Source organism: Chiloscyllium plagiosum, chromosome 34 (assembly GCF_004010195.1).
Source record: "Chiloscyllium plagiosum isolate BGI_BamShark_2017 chromosome 34, ASM401019v2, whole genome shotgun sequence".
Taxonomy (NCBI): domain Eukaryota; kingdom Metazoa; phylum Chordata; class Chondrichthyes; order Orectolobiformes; family Hemiscylliidae; genus Chiloscyllium; species Chiloscyllium plagiosum.
The window spans coordinates 34,192,739-34,212,638 of NC_057743.1; the positions used below are offsets into that span (position 1 = coordinate 34,192,739).

Below are 19,900 nucleotides of genomic sequence, written 5' to 3' on the forward strand. Positions count from 1 at the left end.
ATCTGAGGTACATTATTTTGAAAAAGGTAACTTGATCATGTGTACAAGAAGAAGCAATCCAACCATTGAAGACCTTCCCTCATTAGTATACCATTTGATAAATCGACTGTAAAGAATTTTCTGATGCGGTTTATTTGAAGTGTAACATTCAGGGAAAGGTTCTACCCCTCACTGACATGAGGGATATTACAGCTACCTATTAAACAGCAACAAAATTTCACTATTGTGTACACGTGGCTCACTAATGGTCCTGAAGAAAGGCTTATGCCCGAAACGTCGATTCTCCTGTTCCCTGGATGCTGCCTGACCTGCTGCGCTTTTCCAGCAACACATTTTCAGCTATGTAAACAATTAGTACATTCAGACTGCTGCTAGCTTTCGTTATGTTTCTGTCTGGTTACTAGCTATCTGTTGCCTTCAATATTGTTGTAGCCCTGCTAATTGTACATTGCTCCCTAATTACAGACTGCAAGTTGTTGTCATGGAACCTTGTGCATGTACATTACTCAACTCCTCACAACCCTCACTTCTCTGAAGCCCTCGCCCCTCGCTGAATGTCAAACCTCTTGCCCCACATCAATATGACACACCTGAACTGTCCTCCATTTAAACTTGGGAAGGGAGAAACGATGGTAAGAATGCCTCTCTCTACAATGTTACTTGAAACCTACTTATTTGGCCACGCTTTCAGTTCCCTATGCTCAGTTCTCTTTCAGTTCAGGGCCAGTTTGAGTCTGAATACAGCCCTGTGGAATTTTCCTACACTACACCAATGGAAGCTATTGTTTCCTTTTGCTGTCACTGCCAAGCAGCTGACTGCTTCTTATCATCTGTAAGATAAATAAAAAATGCTGGAAATACTCAGACAGCAACTGTGGAGAGAAACAGAGTTAACAATTAACGAGGTAAAACAGACAAATGGGAATACTATTGGAGAGAAGTGCACAATCTTTTCAAGATAGGTATTCCCTAGAACCAACCAAACCATTCTATTGGAGTTATTTGAAGATGTAACATGTGCTATGGATAATGGGGAACCACTGGATGTACTGTACTTAGATTTCCAGAAAGCCTGTGATAAGGTGCCACATCAGAAGTGACTGCAGAAAATAAAAGTTCATGCTGTAGGAGGCAGCATGGATTGAAAACTGGCTGGCTAAAACAGGAAGCAGAGAGTAGGCATAAATAGTTTTTTTTTCAGTTTGGTGAGTGTGATGTGCCACAGGCATCAGTGAAAGGGTTAACACTGATGTATGCAGCCCAAGTGAATAATGGCAATGAAGCAATGTCATTGAATTAGTAATTCAGAACCTAGGTAAATGTTCTGAGGACAAATTGTGACACAGTAAAAAGCCAGTGTAATGATGACCATGTAACCACTGTCTGAGTACCCATCCGGTTCATTAATGCCTTTTAGGGAAGGAAATCTGATGTCCCTGGTCAACATATGACTCCAGACACACAGCAATGTGTGGTCGACTCTTAAATGCCCTCTGAGTAATTAGGGATGGGCAATAAATGCTGGTCTAGTCAGTGACAATAACATCTCATGAACAAATAGTTTTAAAAATCTGATGAATATACTCAAGGTTAAACAATATAGACAAAGAAAACTATTCCCATCAGCTGGTGGGACAAACACTTAGGGGATCCAAATTTAAGTCTGTGAATGTGAAGGCTGGGGAAGCATTTTATACAGAGAGCAGTGACAATCTGCCTACGTGGAAGTTGAGACCCTTGAATATCTTCCTAAACAGGCTCTGCATTTTCTAATTAACCTGTTCAAAGACGGTATTACACACCTCTGGAACAGGTGGGGGCTGAACCAAGGCTTCCTGGATCAGGGGTAGGGACACTGTCACTGTGCCACAAAAGCCAGCTCCTCAATAGGCTTAATTTTTATTCACTGGTGGAACACTGGCTGGCCAGCATTTATTGCCTGTCCCTAGCTGTCCTTGAACTGAATGGCTTGCTGGACCATTTTCGAGGGGTGTGGACCTGACAAGGGAGTCACGGAGGGAATGGTCTTTTCGGGACACTGTTAGGAGTGGGGAAGGAAATATATCCCTGGTGGTGGGGTCCGTTTGGAGGTGGCGGAAGATGATGCGTTGTATGCGGAAATTGGTGGGGTGGAAGATGAGGACTGGGGTGTTCTGTCTTTGTTGCGTTGGGAGGGGTGGGTTTCGAGGGCAGTGGTGCTTGGCGGAGATGCTGGAGGGTATCGACAACCACGTGGGAAGGGAAGAGAAGTTGCAATCATGGAAGAAGGAGGCCACCTGGGACTTTCTGAGATGGAATTGGTCATTCTGGAAACAGATGTGGCAGAGGCAGAGGAATTGGGAATAAGGGATGGAGGTAGGGTGGGATGAGGTGTGATTAAGAGTGTGGCGCTGGAAAAGCACAGAAGGTCAGGCAACATCCAAGGAGCAGGAGAATCGACATTTCGGGTTGGAGCCCTTAATCAGGAAGGGCTCTGGCCTGAAACGTCGATTCTCCTGCTCCTGGGATGCTGCCTGACCTGCTGTGCTTTTCCAGCAACACACTCTCAACTCTCATCTGCAGAGGCAAAAGTGAGGACTACAGATGCTAGAGATCAGCGTCTAGATTCGAGTGGTGCTGGGAAAGCACAGCAGGTCAGGCAGCATCTGAGGGAGGAGCAGGAAAATCGACGTTTCGGGCAAAAGCCCTTCATCAGGAATCAAAGACCTCACTGTCTCCTGGGAGGAGGTGTAGTCTAGGCAGCTGTGGGAGTCGGCGGGCTTCCACTTTCTGCACAGAGAGCCAGCATGAACTCGATGGGATGAGTGGTCTCCTCCTGGCATGTTACAGCGTGTCTGTTGACGCTGCTGTTGTTGTCCCTGAGAGTTCTGGCGGCTTGTCGCTGCCTTTATCACCTTGCTGCAGTCTGATTGCTGGCAGTGCTGCCTGTGTTGAGCGGTCTAGCCGTGTACACACACACACACACACGCTTCCCGGCCGCTTGCCGAGCAGCCAGAGTTCGTTCTGTTCTCACGACCTCTCGGCTCTCCCGTGTCACGTGGGGGCTATTCAGTCCTTGCCAAGAGCTCAGAGTACAAACTTTGGCCGCAAGGGAAAAACTCTGCCAACTTTTTTTTCTCTCTCTCTTCTTCCCCCAGCCCTCGTTCGCTCCCCCCTCCTCGAACTATGTTCAGAAGCAACGCTGGCAAAATAAACTTGTTGAAATCATTTTTTTTTTCATTCTGCTTTTGGTAATAGGAATCTTGCAAGAGCACAGAATTTGGATGCACGCTTTTTTCTGGGGGAAAAAAAAACTTAGTTTACCTGCAATTTTCCCATTTAAACGTAGATTAGGAATCTGGATTTGCAAACGCTTGGAAAGATTCTCAATTAGAAGTCAGCGTGTCAAATAAAAGTTAAAGATTTCTTACGCTGGGGGTGTTTAGATGCTCTCAAACTGGGTAGTGTTCATAATTTGCTGTGATATGAAGTTGTGTGTGATTTTAAAAGAAAGTTGTTGGAAAGGCGGCTGAATCTCACGGGCTTGCGTGTTGGGGCTGGGTATTTTGTCACAAGAGGCGCCCGGTGTAATCGAATAAGGCTGAAGCTGAGCAGTGGCGGGTGGATAAGCGCACGGCGCTCCCCACGCCGTTGGTATACACAGTCTCTCTCAGTGCAGGAGCGCCCTTTTCTGGTCAGCTCACGTAAAGGCCCCTAACACACGCTTCATCACTCACCGAGACGACTTGTACAATGTGTGAGAGAATGCAGATCGGAGAGAAATCCAAATGACCTCAGACACACACACACACACAAAAAATTGTGTTTTTTTGTTCCCCTATTGAGGAGGAATTAGGAATGTTATTGTCTCCATGAAGACAGCGCCGGGTAAAATGTAACCATCTCACACCCATTTTGCAACTCCTGTTTGAAACTAATATGTATCTGTGGCACCTCTAATCTATTCGCACGTATCAGTTGGCGACCACTGCTGATGCTTATCGGTAGCATTTTATCGAATGTAATTTCAGACACTGATCAACTTCCAAGTATCAGATTCATAAAGGTTAATCATTTTCAAGTGCGTATAAAGACTGGCGATGATTTAGGCCAGGATAAATCTGTTTATGAGTGTGCTGGAGATGTGCACTCCCATTTGCAGACACTTGTCGCCGGTTTTCTGTGTCTAACTGCTGCCCCCTCGACTGTAGCATTCTGCTGGAAGTTATTAACCCCGACCCTGGATTCCCAGGCACTTCAATGAAACTCGCCGCAGTGTTGCACACTCGACGAGACCCTCTTTTGAAACTTGGCTTTAATTGCTTTTATTCAATTGGGAAGGGGGGGGGTGAGGGGTGAGTGAGAGAAAGATACATTCCCCGCCTTTTAGTCAGCCATCTATTCTCTGGAACAATGTTCAGACATTTCCCGCCTTTTGCGATTTTCTGCATTCAGATAAACTGGGTCGGTGCAGGAAACAGCTCCTTTTGTCCAAAAGTGCGTGGCAGATGGCGCTGATTATCTTCAATTTATTGTAAACCCCTTTCTCCCACCCTCAGAAAAACAAAATATGTTCTCCGTGCATCCCTCAGATCGCCACAGGAACAGACCTGGCTTTGGATTGTAACTGGGCCTGTGCTCAAGAGCTGGGACCCAGACACGGCTGACTTGTGAATTATGTCTGGTGTATTACGCATCAGCAGGGCGGGAGGTTTAACTTGGCCAGTCAAACTAGCAATAGAATGGTCTGAAAACCTCTCTCGTCATACCCAGTACATTTAGAGGTCAATCAGGTGACTGCTTATATAGAAAACATTTTATTTTCTGTAACAAGAAAGGCAAATCAAAAATTTACAAAAAAGACTTTGGTATATGGCACTTATAACAGGTTCAAAAATTTATCAAAAGATTTCTTCCCCCACCCCCCCAAAAACAGTAAAATATTGCAAAATCAGTTACATGGAAACCAATGTGTACACTATTTACATCCCAAATAAATAAGTCTCTTATAATGATAAGTACAAGTGTCCCGAACAATGGAACAGGTTTAACTGGTCAGTTTAAAGTTTTATTTTAAAACAAGTCCTTCCACATTCACCAAGGTCTCCAGACAGACTCGGAGTTGTCCGGACCCGTGCTCACTCCGAGCGGGCTGTGGCTCTGAGAAACTCCGGGGATGTTGGGCCCGAACACGGCCGAGGTCATTCCCTGGACGGGGGATGTCAGTTTGGAGTTGGGAGGCCCCGCTGCCGAACTGACGGCCACCGGGAGGTTAGCATTGGCGTAGAGCGGGATGACCGGGCCGGTTGTAATCTGTCCGCTGGACGAAGCGAACGCCGGGTTCGGGATCAGGAAGGCGAAGTGGCCGTCCGTGGCGGGCACCAGCTGGAAGCCGCCGTAGACCTTCGGGGAAGCGGCTTCGGCCGGACTCAGTTTGCACGGCATGTTGACCCCGCCACTGGCCGGGACCGTGGCCGGGAGCTGGACGTGGAGGGGCTGGTTCAGGTGAGCTCCTGGCACCGAGGCCACGTTGGATGGAGCCTGCGAGTAATTCATGGCCACCATGTGTCCCAGGCAACTGGATAAGTGACTGAGGAGCCGGGTGCGAACATCAGTGTTAACCCCTTCACAGGTCGACAGGAAGCGAGTCACTTCGTTCATACACTCGTTAAATCCGGCTCTGTATTTACCCAGGACCGTTGGATCCGCAGTTAAAGCTGCTGCAAAGCAATAAGACAAAATTAGAGGATACAGACTGAGCTACAGCAAAGATTAAACATCAGATTTAGAAACCAAAGATTTACAAGTGCTATCACTTTTAAAGCCCTCTCAACAGTCCATTGACTTTACTCACCGGTCATTTGTACACGTTGGAGATTTCGAAGGTGTTTCACTGTCATTTCGAGGATGTCAGCTTTTTCCAATTTGGAATGCCTGGAACTCTGACAATAAAAAATAAATAGTGTTAAAACATGATTACCTGCCCCTCAAGATATACAAGAAAAAACTGGTCAGTGGGATCTGTTCCCAAAAAGAAACTTTGCTGCCAACTTACATCTTTTTTCAGGGCATCCAGGATCAGGGTTTTAAGTTGACTCAAACTCTCGTTAATTCTTGCCCTGCGCCGCTTTTCCATAATGGGTTTGGAAGACTGTTGAGGGGGGGGAAAAAACCGTTTGAATAAAATTGTACCTTTACTTCGCACCTTTTAAAAAAAAATCCGCGGGCACCTCTTTCTAGCTTCCCCCCCCCCTTAAAAGGACAACTGCATACTGTATATGCACCAAGGTATTTACCTTTCTGTTCTCACTCGCACTTTTGGGTTTATCCGGAGTTTGAGGAGAGTTTGCAGATGAGCCAACCGTGGGGGAAATGGAAGGTTTCTCCATGGTGTCAGTCGGCATTCCCGAGAGAGATTTCTGCAAGACCCCGCCGAAATAATTAAAAATAAAGAAAACAAACCGGCCGGCGAAAAGGATCACAAGAAGAAGATGAAATGGAAGGCTGGGGTGGCAAACTTGCAACAGGTTTGTGTCTTGGGGAATGGTAGCAGTGACTGGAGGTGGATACAGCGACGATGTATGTTTCCCCCGGACACTTTGCAGCGATTTCCAGGGGCCACTGTAGCAATTTGTAGCAATCGCGGCCGCTGTAGCAATCCCGGTATTTATAAGGCGGCGGCCAATCGCAGCGCGTGTGAAACCGTCTCCACATTCTTTCCCACACTCGGCCCAGCCAATGGCAGCGCCGCTAATTGGCCCGCGGGTGTGGGGGGGTGCCGTCCCGAGCGGCCCATTGGCCACCGCCCCCCGCGCGCTGTCACTCACGAGCTGGGCCGGGCAGGCGGCACGCGCGCGGGTTGGGGAGCTGGTGGGAGGGTACACTGAGAGTCGGGGCGTGGGGGGGGGGGGGGGGGGGTGTCGGAGTGTTGGTGGAACCCACACTCCTCCCCCTCCCAGCTCCGGGGGCCTGTCAATCATTGCCCGGGCTCCCGGGCTAAATCATTGCTGACAGGTGACATCTGTCGGCGCGCGAGGCAGCCGCTGTCAGCCCCCGGAATAGCAAGCCGGAGCACGTGCCGCAGCGCTTTGCAACCGAGATTGCTTCCCTCCACCCACCCCCACCTCCCCTCCCCTCCAACCACACACCCTCCATCCCCCCAATCCCTCTGCAGTTTAACCCTTTCCTCGCTACGAGTTGATGCCGGGGTGGGTGTGGGGGAGAAACAAACACCGTGGCTAGCTCGAGTTTGCCCAGCGGTTTTTTTTTTGCGCTGAATGTTCGCTATTTTAGCGGGGCACGGCGTTCGTGAATATAAAAGACTTAATTATTGCAACGCATTGAACTCTTTGCAAGTGAAGTTAGTTTAGCGAACAGTTTCTTTATTGTGATGTATTGCACTACGAATGCTGCTTAAATTTGTGAATGATTTCCACCATTGTAACATTTTGAACTCTTGCAGGTTGTTAGGTTTTTGTAAACTTAATTGTTGCAATGCATTACGAATAGCGCTTACATGAGTGAATGATTTCACTATTGCAACATTTTGCTCTCCTACTAATGAATTTTGTTAGGTTTGTGAACGATTTCATTCTTCTAGTGCGTTGTTCTATAAGATTTGTGAATATTTATTGCAACACGTTACTCTCCTACTAATAAACAACGTTACATTTGTGAACGATTTGGTTATGGCAGTGCATTGATCTGATGCATGAATTTGTTAATAATTTCATTATTTCAAAACATTGCAGTGTTAAGAATGAATAATGTAACAGTTATCAACAATTTCATTATTGCTGTTCCATACTTGCAGTGTTATATTTGAAGCTGTTGTAAGTGCCAACTGGACAGGCAAAGTTTCTTTTATAATTCGAAGTTCGGAAAAAGTCACATCGGACTCGAAACGTTAACTGCTTCTCTCCACGGAAGTCGCCAGACCTGCTGAGTCTCTCCAGCATTTTCTGTTCCTATTTATATTTGTTATTCTGTTGTATTTTTTTTAAAAAGGGTACAATATCTAATATATGTAACACTTGAGTAACAAGAATGACAATATTACATGATTTGGAGATACCGGTGTTGGACTGGGGTGTACAAAGTTAAAAATCAAACACCAGGTTATAGTCCAACAGGTTTAATTGGAAGCACACTAGCTTTCGGAGCAACGCTCCTTCATCAGGTGATTGTGGAGGACACAATTCTAAGGCACAGAATTTATAGCAAAAATTTACAGTGTGATGTAACTGAAATTATACAATGAAAAATACCAGGTGAGTCTTTCATCTGTTCGAATGCCATGGTAGTTTCGCTTCTTTCATGTGTAAATCACATTCAGAGAGGTTTAGGAAGATCTGCCTTTACATTTATACACTGAAAACAAAAAAATCGCTGGGAATCACAGCGGGTCAGGCAGCATTCATGGAGAGAGAGCAAGTTAACATTCCGAGTCTGCATGACTTTTCATCAGAACTGACGTGAAGTATGAAGCATTTATGCCATAGTGGGAGAGATTCGCTTTTGTCATTGGATTTTTTTTGCGGAAATGATCAAGGGTTTTGCACAGAAGCTCTTTTGGAGAAGGTAAAACATGCGGCAGCAATAGGGATAGCTCTTTGTAGGAGCAGGGGAGCTTCGGTGGCGAAAGAGTTAAGAGCGAGCAGGGCTTTCTGCGTGTGTTTGCGGCCACGGGGAAGGCTGTGCCCTGTGCAAGCCATGGGAAAACCCCGCCCCCTCCGAGCCTGGAGCTGGCTGCGTGAGCAAAGAGCCGGCACTGCAGGCTGCAGTGTAAACAGAGGCCCAAGCGGCACGGTTCCATCCCCCCGGCTCCCTCTGCCTCCCCGCCCGCACTGAGGAGCTGCAGTCCGGGCAACCTCCGGCGCGTGGCAGCCTCCTGCCTGAGCCAGCAGCAGCATACACACCGAGGCATGCACAGATGATAAGAATTGCAGCAGCAAAGACATAAATAGACTTTGCAAGCATAGAATAGTTTGCAAAAATGCATTCGTTTAAAGAAAATTTGATGCTGGAAAATTCTAATATTCCAACAATGCGCACCATCATTTCCAAGGTGCTGATGCATTGAACATATGACATAAATTGCATTTAGATCCGTTTGCAATTTATCAATCGATTGTTCAAAGTAATTGTAATGTGGGACTGCATGGTGCTTTTCCCCCCAACGATTTACCGACTTATACGTCCAAATTTACGTTCAAGTTTTTTTTTAAAGTTTCCAAATCCAAGCGATTAATAACTACTTGCATGGTGAAGTTTGTCAATAATTAGGAAGATCCCGTTCTCTGCCGTCTCGTGTGTTAAGAGTTGGTTGAGTGAATTATTATTTTCGGCACGCTATCCCTCCTTAAAGGAAGTAGCGTGTACAGATTTGTTGCTGTGTCCTGTGGGTCAAGTCTTGTGTTGGGTTCTTTGTAGGGTTTTGTATTTGAAGGTGAGGGTTTAAAAACAATCTATTATTACGGCTCAGCAAAAGCCACCCATGTGTTCACAGTAAACAGAAGTCAAGTCTCCCGTCGTAAAAAAGCACAAAAGACACAATGGTGATTTAATTTTTCTTGGCTTGAACTACAGCCCCATCCTGTAACTAACAGCTGTGCAAACTTAGCAAGAGAAACCTGCAATTTACGTTTCAACTTCTCCATATAATAACAGAGCATTCGAGAAATGTCAAAAAAAGTAAAAACTTAATTAGTTTGAAAAAAAAATTCAAGGCGCCTTGTTCCCCCTGCCCGGCGCTGCATCACATTCGATACTATCCCAATATCTTAACAGTATTATGTCAGGTGAAAAAAATTTCACTACGTCATTCCAGCATTTAAAAAGGTCAGTACAACGATTTACAGTTAAGTAGTTCAGCCATAGCACCGACTTGGAAAAATAGTCACAGAGCTGTAACAAGGATTTGTCCTTAATAAACGCATTGCCATGTGTGTTAAATTGACACCTTTTGCATTTAATGCCACAAATACAAAGTGTGGATAGACATCGATTCAGCCTTTTGAACCAGGATTTTGATTTATTCGTTTGCACGCCCCTTATTGAGTTTATCCCAAGTTTTACTTCCAGTATAAATGTTGTTTTCATGTTGCTATAACTCGCTTTCCAATCAGGTCTCTACTGAACATCTGTGCCGATGTGTTTAAATTCTGATGTTGTGAATGTTTTTAACCGTGATCTTTTTGAACACATCACTGCAAATACTTACAGGAAATCACCAACTTCAATACCCCCTCCTCGACTTTCAGTCTTGTTATAAGGAAGTGATTAACAGTAAATGCAAAGTCATTTTACCGGAGAACTTTAAAGCGCAATACTTCTAAATCACTGGGATTATATAAGATTATTATAGAAACCCACTAATGCAAAATAAGATCTTGCATTTTCTTAGATTCGTTTTTTATGTTCACTCGGTGCAATACACTAAATGCAGACTATATAAAAAGTCTTTAAAAACTAATGATTTATTCAAAGCGTGTCGCTGGCTTTGTACATGCCGAACAGGAGTGCCAACCTTCACTTTTATGAACTGCAAAGTTTTGATACGATTTAGTTTTGGTTATCGTTTTGAACCGCACCTCTCCGTGCTATGAGATGAATCACCATTTCGTTGGCATCGGTGGCCAGGGCCGTCAGTTCAGACAGTGTCCGCCAAGGGGCGCTCCTAGGCCTGGGGCCAAGGTGAGAAAACTTTTCCAAAACTTCTCCAGGATTTGTGGACTTTGTCCAAAAAGGCTCCCCAACGCCAGCTGAATGTTGAACAAAAAAAAAACCCAACAGTTTCAAAAACCACAAAATTGGCTCCCTGGGGGAAGAGGCCGCATAGATGCAGGCTCAGTGTCACTTTCACTAGTGTGAGGGCAACTTAAAAGCAGTGTGTGTTTGGTGAGAGGAAGAGCTTGACTCTAAAACAAAACAAATATGGAGACTCCCCGGATCAAAGAATTTCACTCCAAAGTTAAATATGACATAATACCAGGTTCTAGTCCAACAGGTTTATTTGGAAGCACTGCTCCTTCATCAGGTGGTTGATCAGAGATCCCAAAGATAGGGAGAAATGGGACCATGAGGGAATTTTAAGTGCAGTGTTGGGCTTTATAAGTGGAGAGACAGAGGGTAGTGCTGGAGGGTTGTTTTTCAGACTGGAGGCCTGTGACCAGTGGAGTGCCACAAGGATCGGTGCTGGGTCCTCTACTTTTTGTCATTTACATAAATGATTTGGATGCGAGTATAAGAGGTACAGTTAGTAAGTTTGCAGATGACACCAAAATTTGAGGTCTAGTGGACAGCGAAGAGAGTTACCTCAGATCACAACAGGATCTTGACCAGATGGGCCAATGGGCTGAGAAGTGGCAGATGGAGTTTAATTCAGATAAATGCGAGGTGCTGCATTTTGGGAAAGCAAATCTTAGCAGGACTTATACACTTAATGGTAAGGTCCTAGGGAGTGTTGCTGAACAAAGAGACCTTGGAGTGCATGTTCATAGCTCCTTGAAAGTGGAGTCACAGGTAGATAGGATAGTGAAGAAAGTATTTGGTATGCTTTCCTCTATTGGTCAGAGTATTGACTATAGGAGTTGGGAGGTCATATTGGGCTGTACAGGACATTGGTTAGGCCACTGTTGGACTATTGCATGCAATTCTGGTCTCCTTCCTATTGGAAAGATGTTGTGAAACTTGAAAGGATTCAGAAAAGATTTACAAGGATGTTGCCAAGGTTGGAGGAGAGGCTGAACAGGCTGGGGCTGTTTTCTCTGGAGCGTCGGAGACTGAGTGGTTACTATATAGAGGTTTACAAAATTATGAGGGGCATGCATAGGGTAAATATGCAAAGTCTTTTCCCTGGGGAGTCCAGAACTAGAGGGTATAGGTTTAGGGTGAGAGGGGAAAGATATAAAAGAGACTTACGGGGGAATTTTTTCACGCAGAGGGTGGTGAGGTATGGAATGAACTGCCAGAGGAAATGGTGGAGGCTGGTACAATTGCAACATTTAAGAGGCATTTGGATGGGTATATGAATAGGAAGGGTTTGGAGGGATATGGGCCGGGTGCTGGCAGGTGGGACTAGATTGGGTTGGGATATCTGGTCGGCATGGATGGGTTGGACCGAAGGGTCAGTTTCCATGCTGGACATCTCTGTGACTCTATGACTCTATGTCAATCTGTCAAGAAAATGAAATAATATGTGGATGGTACTTTGTGTGGGAAACGACAGCGTTTTACTGAACTGTCACCTGCTTTAAATCCTGAAATAAACTTGAAAACCGTTCGTGACCATTTTTTTCTATTGACAGTCCCTATTTGTGTTAGAATTTCACAGCCAATCCTGAAGGGTTCATCTGACTGTTTAAAAGACCACATCAAATGTAGCAATGGAGATCTTCCTGTAGGTGTCAGCCTCGAGCAAATAACGGGGTCGGTTATTTCTTACGAAGGAAGAAAGACTGGCATTTATATAGCACCTTTCAAAACCCATAGTACTTAACAGCTGAAGATATAGTTTTGATGCTCAGCCATAGAAGCATGGAAAATAGGAGAAGGAGTAAGCTATTTGATTCTTCAATACCGCTTCACCATTCAATATGATCATGACTAATCATCCAACTCAGTCACCTGTTTCCACTTTCTCCCCGTCTCCTTTTGACCCCCTTAGCCCTAAAAACTATATCTATCTCCTTCTTGAAAATATCCGATGTCTTGGCCTCAACCACTTTCTGTGGCAGAGAATCCCGCAGATTCCCCACTCTCTGGCTCAAGAGATTTCTCAGCATCTCATTCCAAAATGACCTACCCTTATATCCTTAGACTGTGAACCCTGGCCATTGGGAACATCCTTCCTACATTTACCCTGTCTAGCTCTGTTAGAATGTTATAGGTTTTATACTCACAGTTGCCAATTCAGCTAACTCCTACAAATAGCAATATGGTAATGAGCAGATAATTGTTTAATCATAGAATCCCTGCAGCGTGGAAACAGCCCTTCGGCCCAACAAGTCAACCCTGACCCTCAGAGGAGTATGCCAGCCAAACCTATTCCCCTACCCTATTACTCTGCATTTGCCCCCTGACCAATGCACCTCAGCAACACATCCCTGAACACTATGAGCAATTTGGCATGTTCACCTGATCTGCACATCCTTAGATTGTGGGAGGAAACCCATGCAGACAGGGAAAATGTGCAAACTCCACACAGACAATCACCCAGGGCTGGAATCAAACCTGGGTCCCTGACGCTGTGAGGTAGCAGTGCTAACCACTGAACCACCATGCTCAGTGTTATTTAGAGTATTTATCATTGAGAGGTAAATATTTTCCAGGTTGGCCCCTTCTCCTTCCCAATGGGATGTGTTACATCTACTTGATCAGGAAGGTAGGGCTATAGGTTTAATCATCACATCTGGAAGACTGTAGCTGACCAGACCACACTCCCTCAGTACTGCATTGCAGCACCGACTTAAACTCTTGTTCCACTTCTGGAATACCGCGTTCAATTTGATCTCCCTGCTACAGGAAAAATGTTGCAAAACCTGAAAGGGATCAGAAAAGATTTACAAGGATGTTGACAGGCTTGGAGGGTTTGAGCTTCCGGGAGAGGCGGAATAGGCTGGGGCGTTGGAGGCTGAAAGATGACGTTTTTTTAGATTAGATTACTTACAGTGTGGAAACAGGCCCTTCGGCCCAACAAGTCCACACCGACCCGCCGAAGCGTAACCCACCCATTCCCCTACATTTACCCCTTTACCTAACACTACGGGCAATTTAGCATGGCCAATTCACCTGACCTGCACATCTTTGGACTGTGGGAGGAAACCAGAGCACCCGGAGGAAACCCATGCAGACACGGGGAGAATGTGCAAACTTCACACAGTCAGTCGCCTGAGTCAGGAATTGAACCCGGGTCTCTGGCGCTGTGAGGCAGCAGTGCTAACCACTGTGCATTTATAGAGGTTTATAAAATCACGAGGGACACAGAGAGGGTGAATAGGCAAAGTCTTTTCCCCAGGATAGGGGAGTCTAAAACTAGAGGGCATAGGTTTAAAGCAAGAGGGGAAAGATTTAAAAGGGACCTAAGGGGCATCTTTTTCAAGCAGAGGGTGGTACATGTATGGAATGAGCTGCCAGAGCAAGTGGTGGAGACTGGTACAATTACAACATTTAAAAGATATCTGGATGGGTATATAAATAGGAAGGGGTTGGAGGGGTGTGGAGCAAGTGCTGGCAAATGGGACTAGATTAATTCAGAATATCTGGTCAGCATGGACAAGTTGGAATCAAAGGGTCCATTTCCATGCTGTACATCTATATGACTCAAAGTCCTACAGTGAGCCTTGAACTCAAACGTTTTATGATTCGAAGGTGAGTGAGCGTCCAACATAAAGTTAGAATTTTGTTCTTCACACAAGGAGTAATCAACACATCTGAAGGACCTTTATACAACATGTCTAATAGGTCACAGTGTCGCCTGGCCTTAGCGAATTTGGAAGATTTCCTGTGGGCAGTCACTGCAAAATCGATTTGTCAAATGCCAGGCTTTACCCAGTCATGTGGGTAATTGGGAGGTGGGTGCTGTAGAACTTCAAAAGGATATTGACAAGTTGGTAGAGTGCACAGATGGGTGGCAAAATGAAGTTCGACACGGAGAATTGTGAGGTGATACATTTCAGTCGGGAGAACATGGAGAGGCAATATGAAGTCCAAAGAATAATACAGCACAGGAACAGGCCCTTCGACCCTCCAAGCCTGCACTGACACATTTTGCCCTTTCATACTAAAACTGTTTTCACTTACAGGATCCGTATCCCTCTAGTCCCTTCCTCTCCATGTATTCATCCAGGTGTTTCTTGAATGCTGTTATTGTGTCTGCTTCCACCACCTCCTCTGGCAGCGCATTCCAGACACTCACCACCCTTTGTGTGAAAAACCTGCCTCGCACATCTCTTTTAAATGCTCCCCCCACCCCTTCCCCACCTTGAACCTGTGTCCCCTAGTAATTGAACCCTCCACTCTCTCCATGCCATTCACAATCTTATAAACTTCTATCAGGTCGCCCCTCACCCTCCTGCCTTCCAATGAAAGCAAACCCAGTCTATCCAACCCTTCTTCATAGCTAAAATCTCCTACACCAGGCAACATCCTGGTAAACCTTTTCTGTACCTTTTCAAAAGCATCCACATCCTTCTGGTATTGTGGTAACCAGAACTCCATGCAATATTTCAAGTGTGGCCTAACTAAAATTCTTTAGCATAACTTGCATAACTTGTCTATTTTTATAGTCAATGTCCTTTCCAATGAAGGCAAGCATGCCATACGCCTTTTTTTACTACCTTAGCTATCTGCACTGCCATCTTTAGTGGACCTGCACACCCAGATCCCTCTGCATTCATGATGAAGGGCTTTTGCCTGAAATGGCAATTTTCCTGCTCCTTGGATGCTGCCTGACCTTCAGTGCTTTTCCAGCACCACTCTAATCTTGACCTAGATCCCTCTGCATAGCAATACTCCTAAGGGTTCTGCTATTCACTGTATAATTTCCATCTGTACTTGACCTTCCAAAATGCATCACCTCACATTTGTCCAAATTAAACACCATCTGCCATTTTTCTGCCCACGCCTCCAACTGATCTACATCCTGTTGTTTCCTCTGACAATCCTCCTTACTATCTGCAACTCCATCAATCTTTGTATCATCTGCAAACTTCCCAATCAGACCAGCTTTGTTTTCCTCCAAATCATTTATGTAGATTACAAACACCAAAGGTCCCAGCACTGATTACTGTGGAACCCCACCAGTTACAGCCCTCCATTTCGAAAAGCATCCTTCCACTACCCCCTCCTATGACTAAGCCAGTTCTGTATCCATCTTGCCAGCATACCCCAATACCATGTGACTTCACCTTTTGTACCAGTCTGCCATGAGGGACCTTGGCAAAGGTTTTCCTGAAGTCCATGTTGACAACATCAACCGCTTTTTCCTCATCAATCACCTTCATTACCTCCTCAAAAAACTCAATCAAGTTGTTGAGGCACGACCTCCCCCCTCACAAAACCACGCTGTCTTTCACTAATAAGTTCATTTGCTTCGAAATGCATATAATTCTTGTCCCTGAGAATCTTTTCCAGTAATTTCCCTATCCCCGCAGTGAGACTTAAACAAAGTACCCAACCCTAAAGGGAAAGCAGGAACCTGGGTTAAGTCGTTAAAGGTGGCAGGACAATTGTAGAGAGCAGTAAACAAAGAATGCGACCTTCTCGGCTTCTTTAGTAGAGACACAGAGTGCAGGAGCAAATTGGTTGGACATTAGTTCAGTCTAACCTGCAGTACTGAGCACTGTTCTGGCTGCATGTTTTGCAGGATGTTCAAAATAGGTTTATGAGAATAGTTCCCAGGAAGAGGACTTAGTTTATGAAATCATTGGAAATACTGGGACTGTTCTCCTTGATAGACAAGGCTGAGAAGTGAGCTGATTTAAAAGTTTTCAAATCATGAGAGGTCTGGAGAAAGTAACTGGGGAGAAAAGCAGCCCAGTGACTCAGTAGTTAGCACTGCTGCTTTGTAGCACCAGGGATCTGGGTTCGATTCCAGCCTCAGGTGACCCTGTGTGTGACGTTTGCGCGTTCCCCCTGTTTCTGCTGGGTGCTCCAGTTTCCTACCACAGTCCAAAAGTGTGCAGTTGAGGCGGTTTGGCAGTGGTAAATTACCCATAGGGTCCAGGGTGGGTCCCCATCCAGGATGTGCACTTTAGGTGGGCTAGCCATGGTAAATATGGAATCATAGGGATAGGGTGGGGCTGAATGTGGTGCTAGAAAAGCACAGCCGGTCAGACAGCATTCGAAGAGCAGGAAAATCAATGTTTCAGGCAATAGCCTTTATTCAGGGATAGGGTGGGGGTCAGGGTTTGAGTGGAATACTCTTTGGAGCACTGGTGCACAGTTAATGGGCCAAATGGCCTCTTTCTATGCTGTAGGGAGTCTATTCAAGTGTTGTAAGTTGAGAAAAAGAGGGCACAGAGTTAAAGCAATTTGTAAAAGAAGCAGAAGTGACAGGAGGAGAAGCTGTCTCATGCAGCAGGGTCTGGATTGCACTGCCTCAGAATCTGAGGGACTTAGGGTGATTGAATGCTTTCAGAAAGGAATAAGAGTGTTTTTGAAAAGGAGCAGTATGCACGGTGACAGTGAGAAGGCAGGGGAGTGGCACTGAGTGAGATGCACATTCAGAGGCACGATGGGATGAATGGCCTCTTCTGTGCTGTGACACTTCTGTGATTGTGAGAACTTTCACCCCAACCTGCAAATACTTGTTGTAATGGTGTCCAGATGGCACTCTGTGATCTGGAAGTGTCCTGAAGTCAGGTATAACCTTCCCCCAGAGTGGCAACAACAGCTTCGTAAACATGATGGAACAAAATGCATGGGATGTGTGTGTGTGTGTGGTGTACACGCCACCTCAAGTAGGCTGCTCTTGAGCAACAACTTACATTTATATAGTGCCTTAAAGGGATATTAGCGCCAACCATGAACAATCTGAGTGAAGATGAAGTTGAAGGAGGTTCTCAAAGGAGGGGTAGTGCTGGAGACGTGGGGAGGGATTCACAAAATAAACCTGAGATATGTAGAACTTACAAAGCGTATGAGCTTATGGATTAGGCTTGGGGACTTAGCCTCTGAATATTACTCTGCCATTTGATGGCTGATCTGATTACTCCATATTCTCACCCACTCCCAACAGCCTTTCACCCCCCCGAGTGTAACATTAATCTATCAACAACTGCCTCAGTAAATACTCAGGGACTCTCATCCACCACTTCTTTAGGAACACAGTTCCAGAGATTCTTGACTCTCTGTGAGTAAAATATTGTCTTTATTTCTGTCTTAAACAAGTGACCCCTTCTTTTTAAACATTGACCCCCCCCAACGGTCCTAGATTTGTCCACCCTCCTGGTCTTACATGTTTCAATAAATTTGCCTCTCAGTCTCCTAACGTCCAGTAGATACAATTCTAGTCTTTCAACCTTTCTTGTAAAGATGCTATTCCAGGCATGAGTCTCATAAACCTTCTCTGAACTGCTTCTGATATATTTACATCTTTCTTTAAATAAGGCAACCAATACCGTACACAGTACTCCAGAGATAGTTTCACAACACTATGTTGTCACATAGGGCTCTGCACCGCACTTCATTCACTCTTAGCCCACTCTAATCATAACCTCTCAGTTTCCATTGGCTATAATATTATCTGCGTGAATCTGTCGGGATTGTAATGAGGTCAGTCAGGTAGACCTCATAAAGCGTGAGTTCCCTGATTGAGGCTGTTAATCTGACTCAACCAGGGAGCCCTGGCTGACAGATAAGAACAGGAGTATACTGGCCATAAACAGGTCCAGGCAGCGGGCCGTGGAGGGGGTCGTTTGGGCCAATTGCCTGCCCCTCTTCCGCGGTTACGTTAGAGCCCGGGTGTCTCTGGAGAAGGAGCACGCGATGTCCACCAACACCCTGGAGTTGTTCAGGGAGAGGTGGGCGCCGCAGGGAGTGGAGTGCATTATTTCCCCCTCCAACTCTATTTTGATTTAATCCCTGCCCTCCCCTTCACTGTTTGATCACACAGCACTGCCCTTTTGTGAAGGGCATCGCTTGTCACTGGCCACTCGGGTATTTCGGCTTTCTTCCTGGTGATGGAAACTGAATAAAGATTTGTGCACCTTGTGTCTCTCACTGTGCCTCACACCTGCACACACACCATGGGTACTGGGGGATAAAATAAGCACTACCGCAGTTAGGCGACAAACAGAAAAAAAAGGAAAAAAGAAGAAAAAAAAAATAACAGGAGTGTCAGCCGGAAGGGGCATGGGGCAGGCTGCCTTAGAGCGGCTGGAAGGTGGGAGGGATGGGTGGGTTTCTGGGGTGGGGTCTGTATTCTATGCACTTAATTTTTATAATTGGACTGTCTTGTATGTATTTTTTACTGTTTTGTGATGACTGGAAGTGGGATTTAAGATTTGTCCTCATTTCCTTGGAAACTGGTTGAACGGTGGGTTCTAGAGTTTGGCTTTGCCGCTCCTCTCTCTTGTACATTGCTGTTTCTCTGTAATCAGCTGTTAATGTTAACTGTTTTGTAAACTGTATTGTTTAATAGAATAAAAAAAATAACCGGGGTAAAAATACATAGGAGTGTCAGAGTTTCTGTTCACTCTGAGAGCTGGCTCTGAGGAAGCTGGGTCAGTGTCAAGGACTCTCCATGTGTGAATAAATGGGGACTTTGTGACGGATATTGGTTTCTGTGAAGTTATTTCAGAATCCTACTGGAGGATGGCAAACAGAACATCACACAGTCCAGCAACAGGAAGCATGATGTCATTCAAAACTAATCCCATCTGTCTTGCCCATTCAAGTTTGCAGGTAAAGGGATGACTGACAAGTAGGAGGCTTTCAGAAGTGAGATAGCAAGAGTTCAGACGTGTTATCCATCTGTTAGAGTGAAGAGTAAGGCTGGTGAGAGTAGGGGACAATGGATGAATAAAGATATTGAGGTTCTCATCAAGAATAAGAACGAATCACATATCAGATAAAGACAATGGGGATCAAATGAATCTCTTGAAGAGTATAAACAGTGTAAGGGCATTCTTAAAGGAGCAGGAGTCAAACCAACCACCTGTCTTGGCTCCTTCTGCCTTACTGTGAGCTGCTTTCCCCCTGGAATGAGACAGAGCCAGGTATAAAGGCGTATTAAAGTGAGCGATCCAGTTGTGGGTGCTGCTATAGGAAGGAGGTGATCTCCACTGAGGTGGGGGAGGGAGCAGTGAACAAGCAGTGTACGAGCTGGGCAGGGTAGGCAAACATGGTGGGTGAGAGCGAGTGAAGGAAGATGTTGCGGGCAATATTGAGAGTTTTAGGGCATGTGCTTTGGTGAGCA

General features: G+C 45.5%; 1 protein-coding gene across 2 annotated transcripts; it reads right to left on the reverse strand.

Annotated features, from left to right (window-relative positions):
• Positions 1–4,773: 4,773 nt before the first annotated feature.
• On the reverse strand, positions 4,774–6,641 carry her9 (hairy-related 9). 2 transcript variants are annotated; one of them, XM_043675460.1, is made up of 4 exons: positions 6,276–6,641; positions 6,035–6,130; positions 5,834–5,921; positions 4,774–5,696 (listed from the first exon to the last, which is right to left on the reverse strand). In XM_043675460.1, the coding sequence occupies exons 1-4, from the start codon at positions 6,381–6,383 to the stop codon at positions 5,074–5,076; spliced, it is 915 nt and encodes a 304-aa protein (XP_043531395.1). In that variant the 5' UTR covers positions 6,384–6,641; the 3' UTR covers positions 4,774–5,073. The 2 variants fall into 2 exon arrangements, with proteins under 2 accessions (XP_043531395.1, XP_043531394.1); XM_043675459.1 differs by having other exon boundaries at positions 4,774–5,699; positions 6,276–6,640.
• Positions 6,642–19,900: the final 13,259 nt, after the last annotated feature.

Excerpts from the sequence above, each read along its gene's own strand:
- her9 (XM_043675459.1), bottom strand. The coding sequence starts at position 6,383 with ATGCCGACTGACACCATGGAGAAACCTTCCATTTCCCCCACGGTTGGC. Across the intron at positions 6,131-6,275 it reads GTGCGAGTGAGAACAGAAAG|TCTTCCAAACCCATTATGGA; the intron begins GTAAATACCTTG and ends CCCCCTCAACAG. Across the intron at positions 5,700-5,833 it reads CCAACGTGTACAAATGACCG|CAGCTTTAACTGCGGATCCA; the intron begins GTGAGTAAAGTC and ends ATTGCTTTGCAG.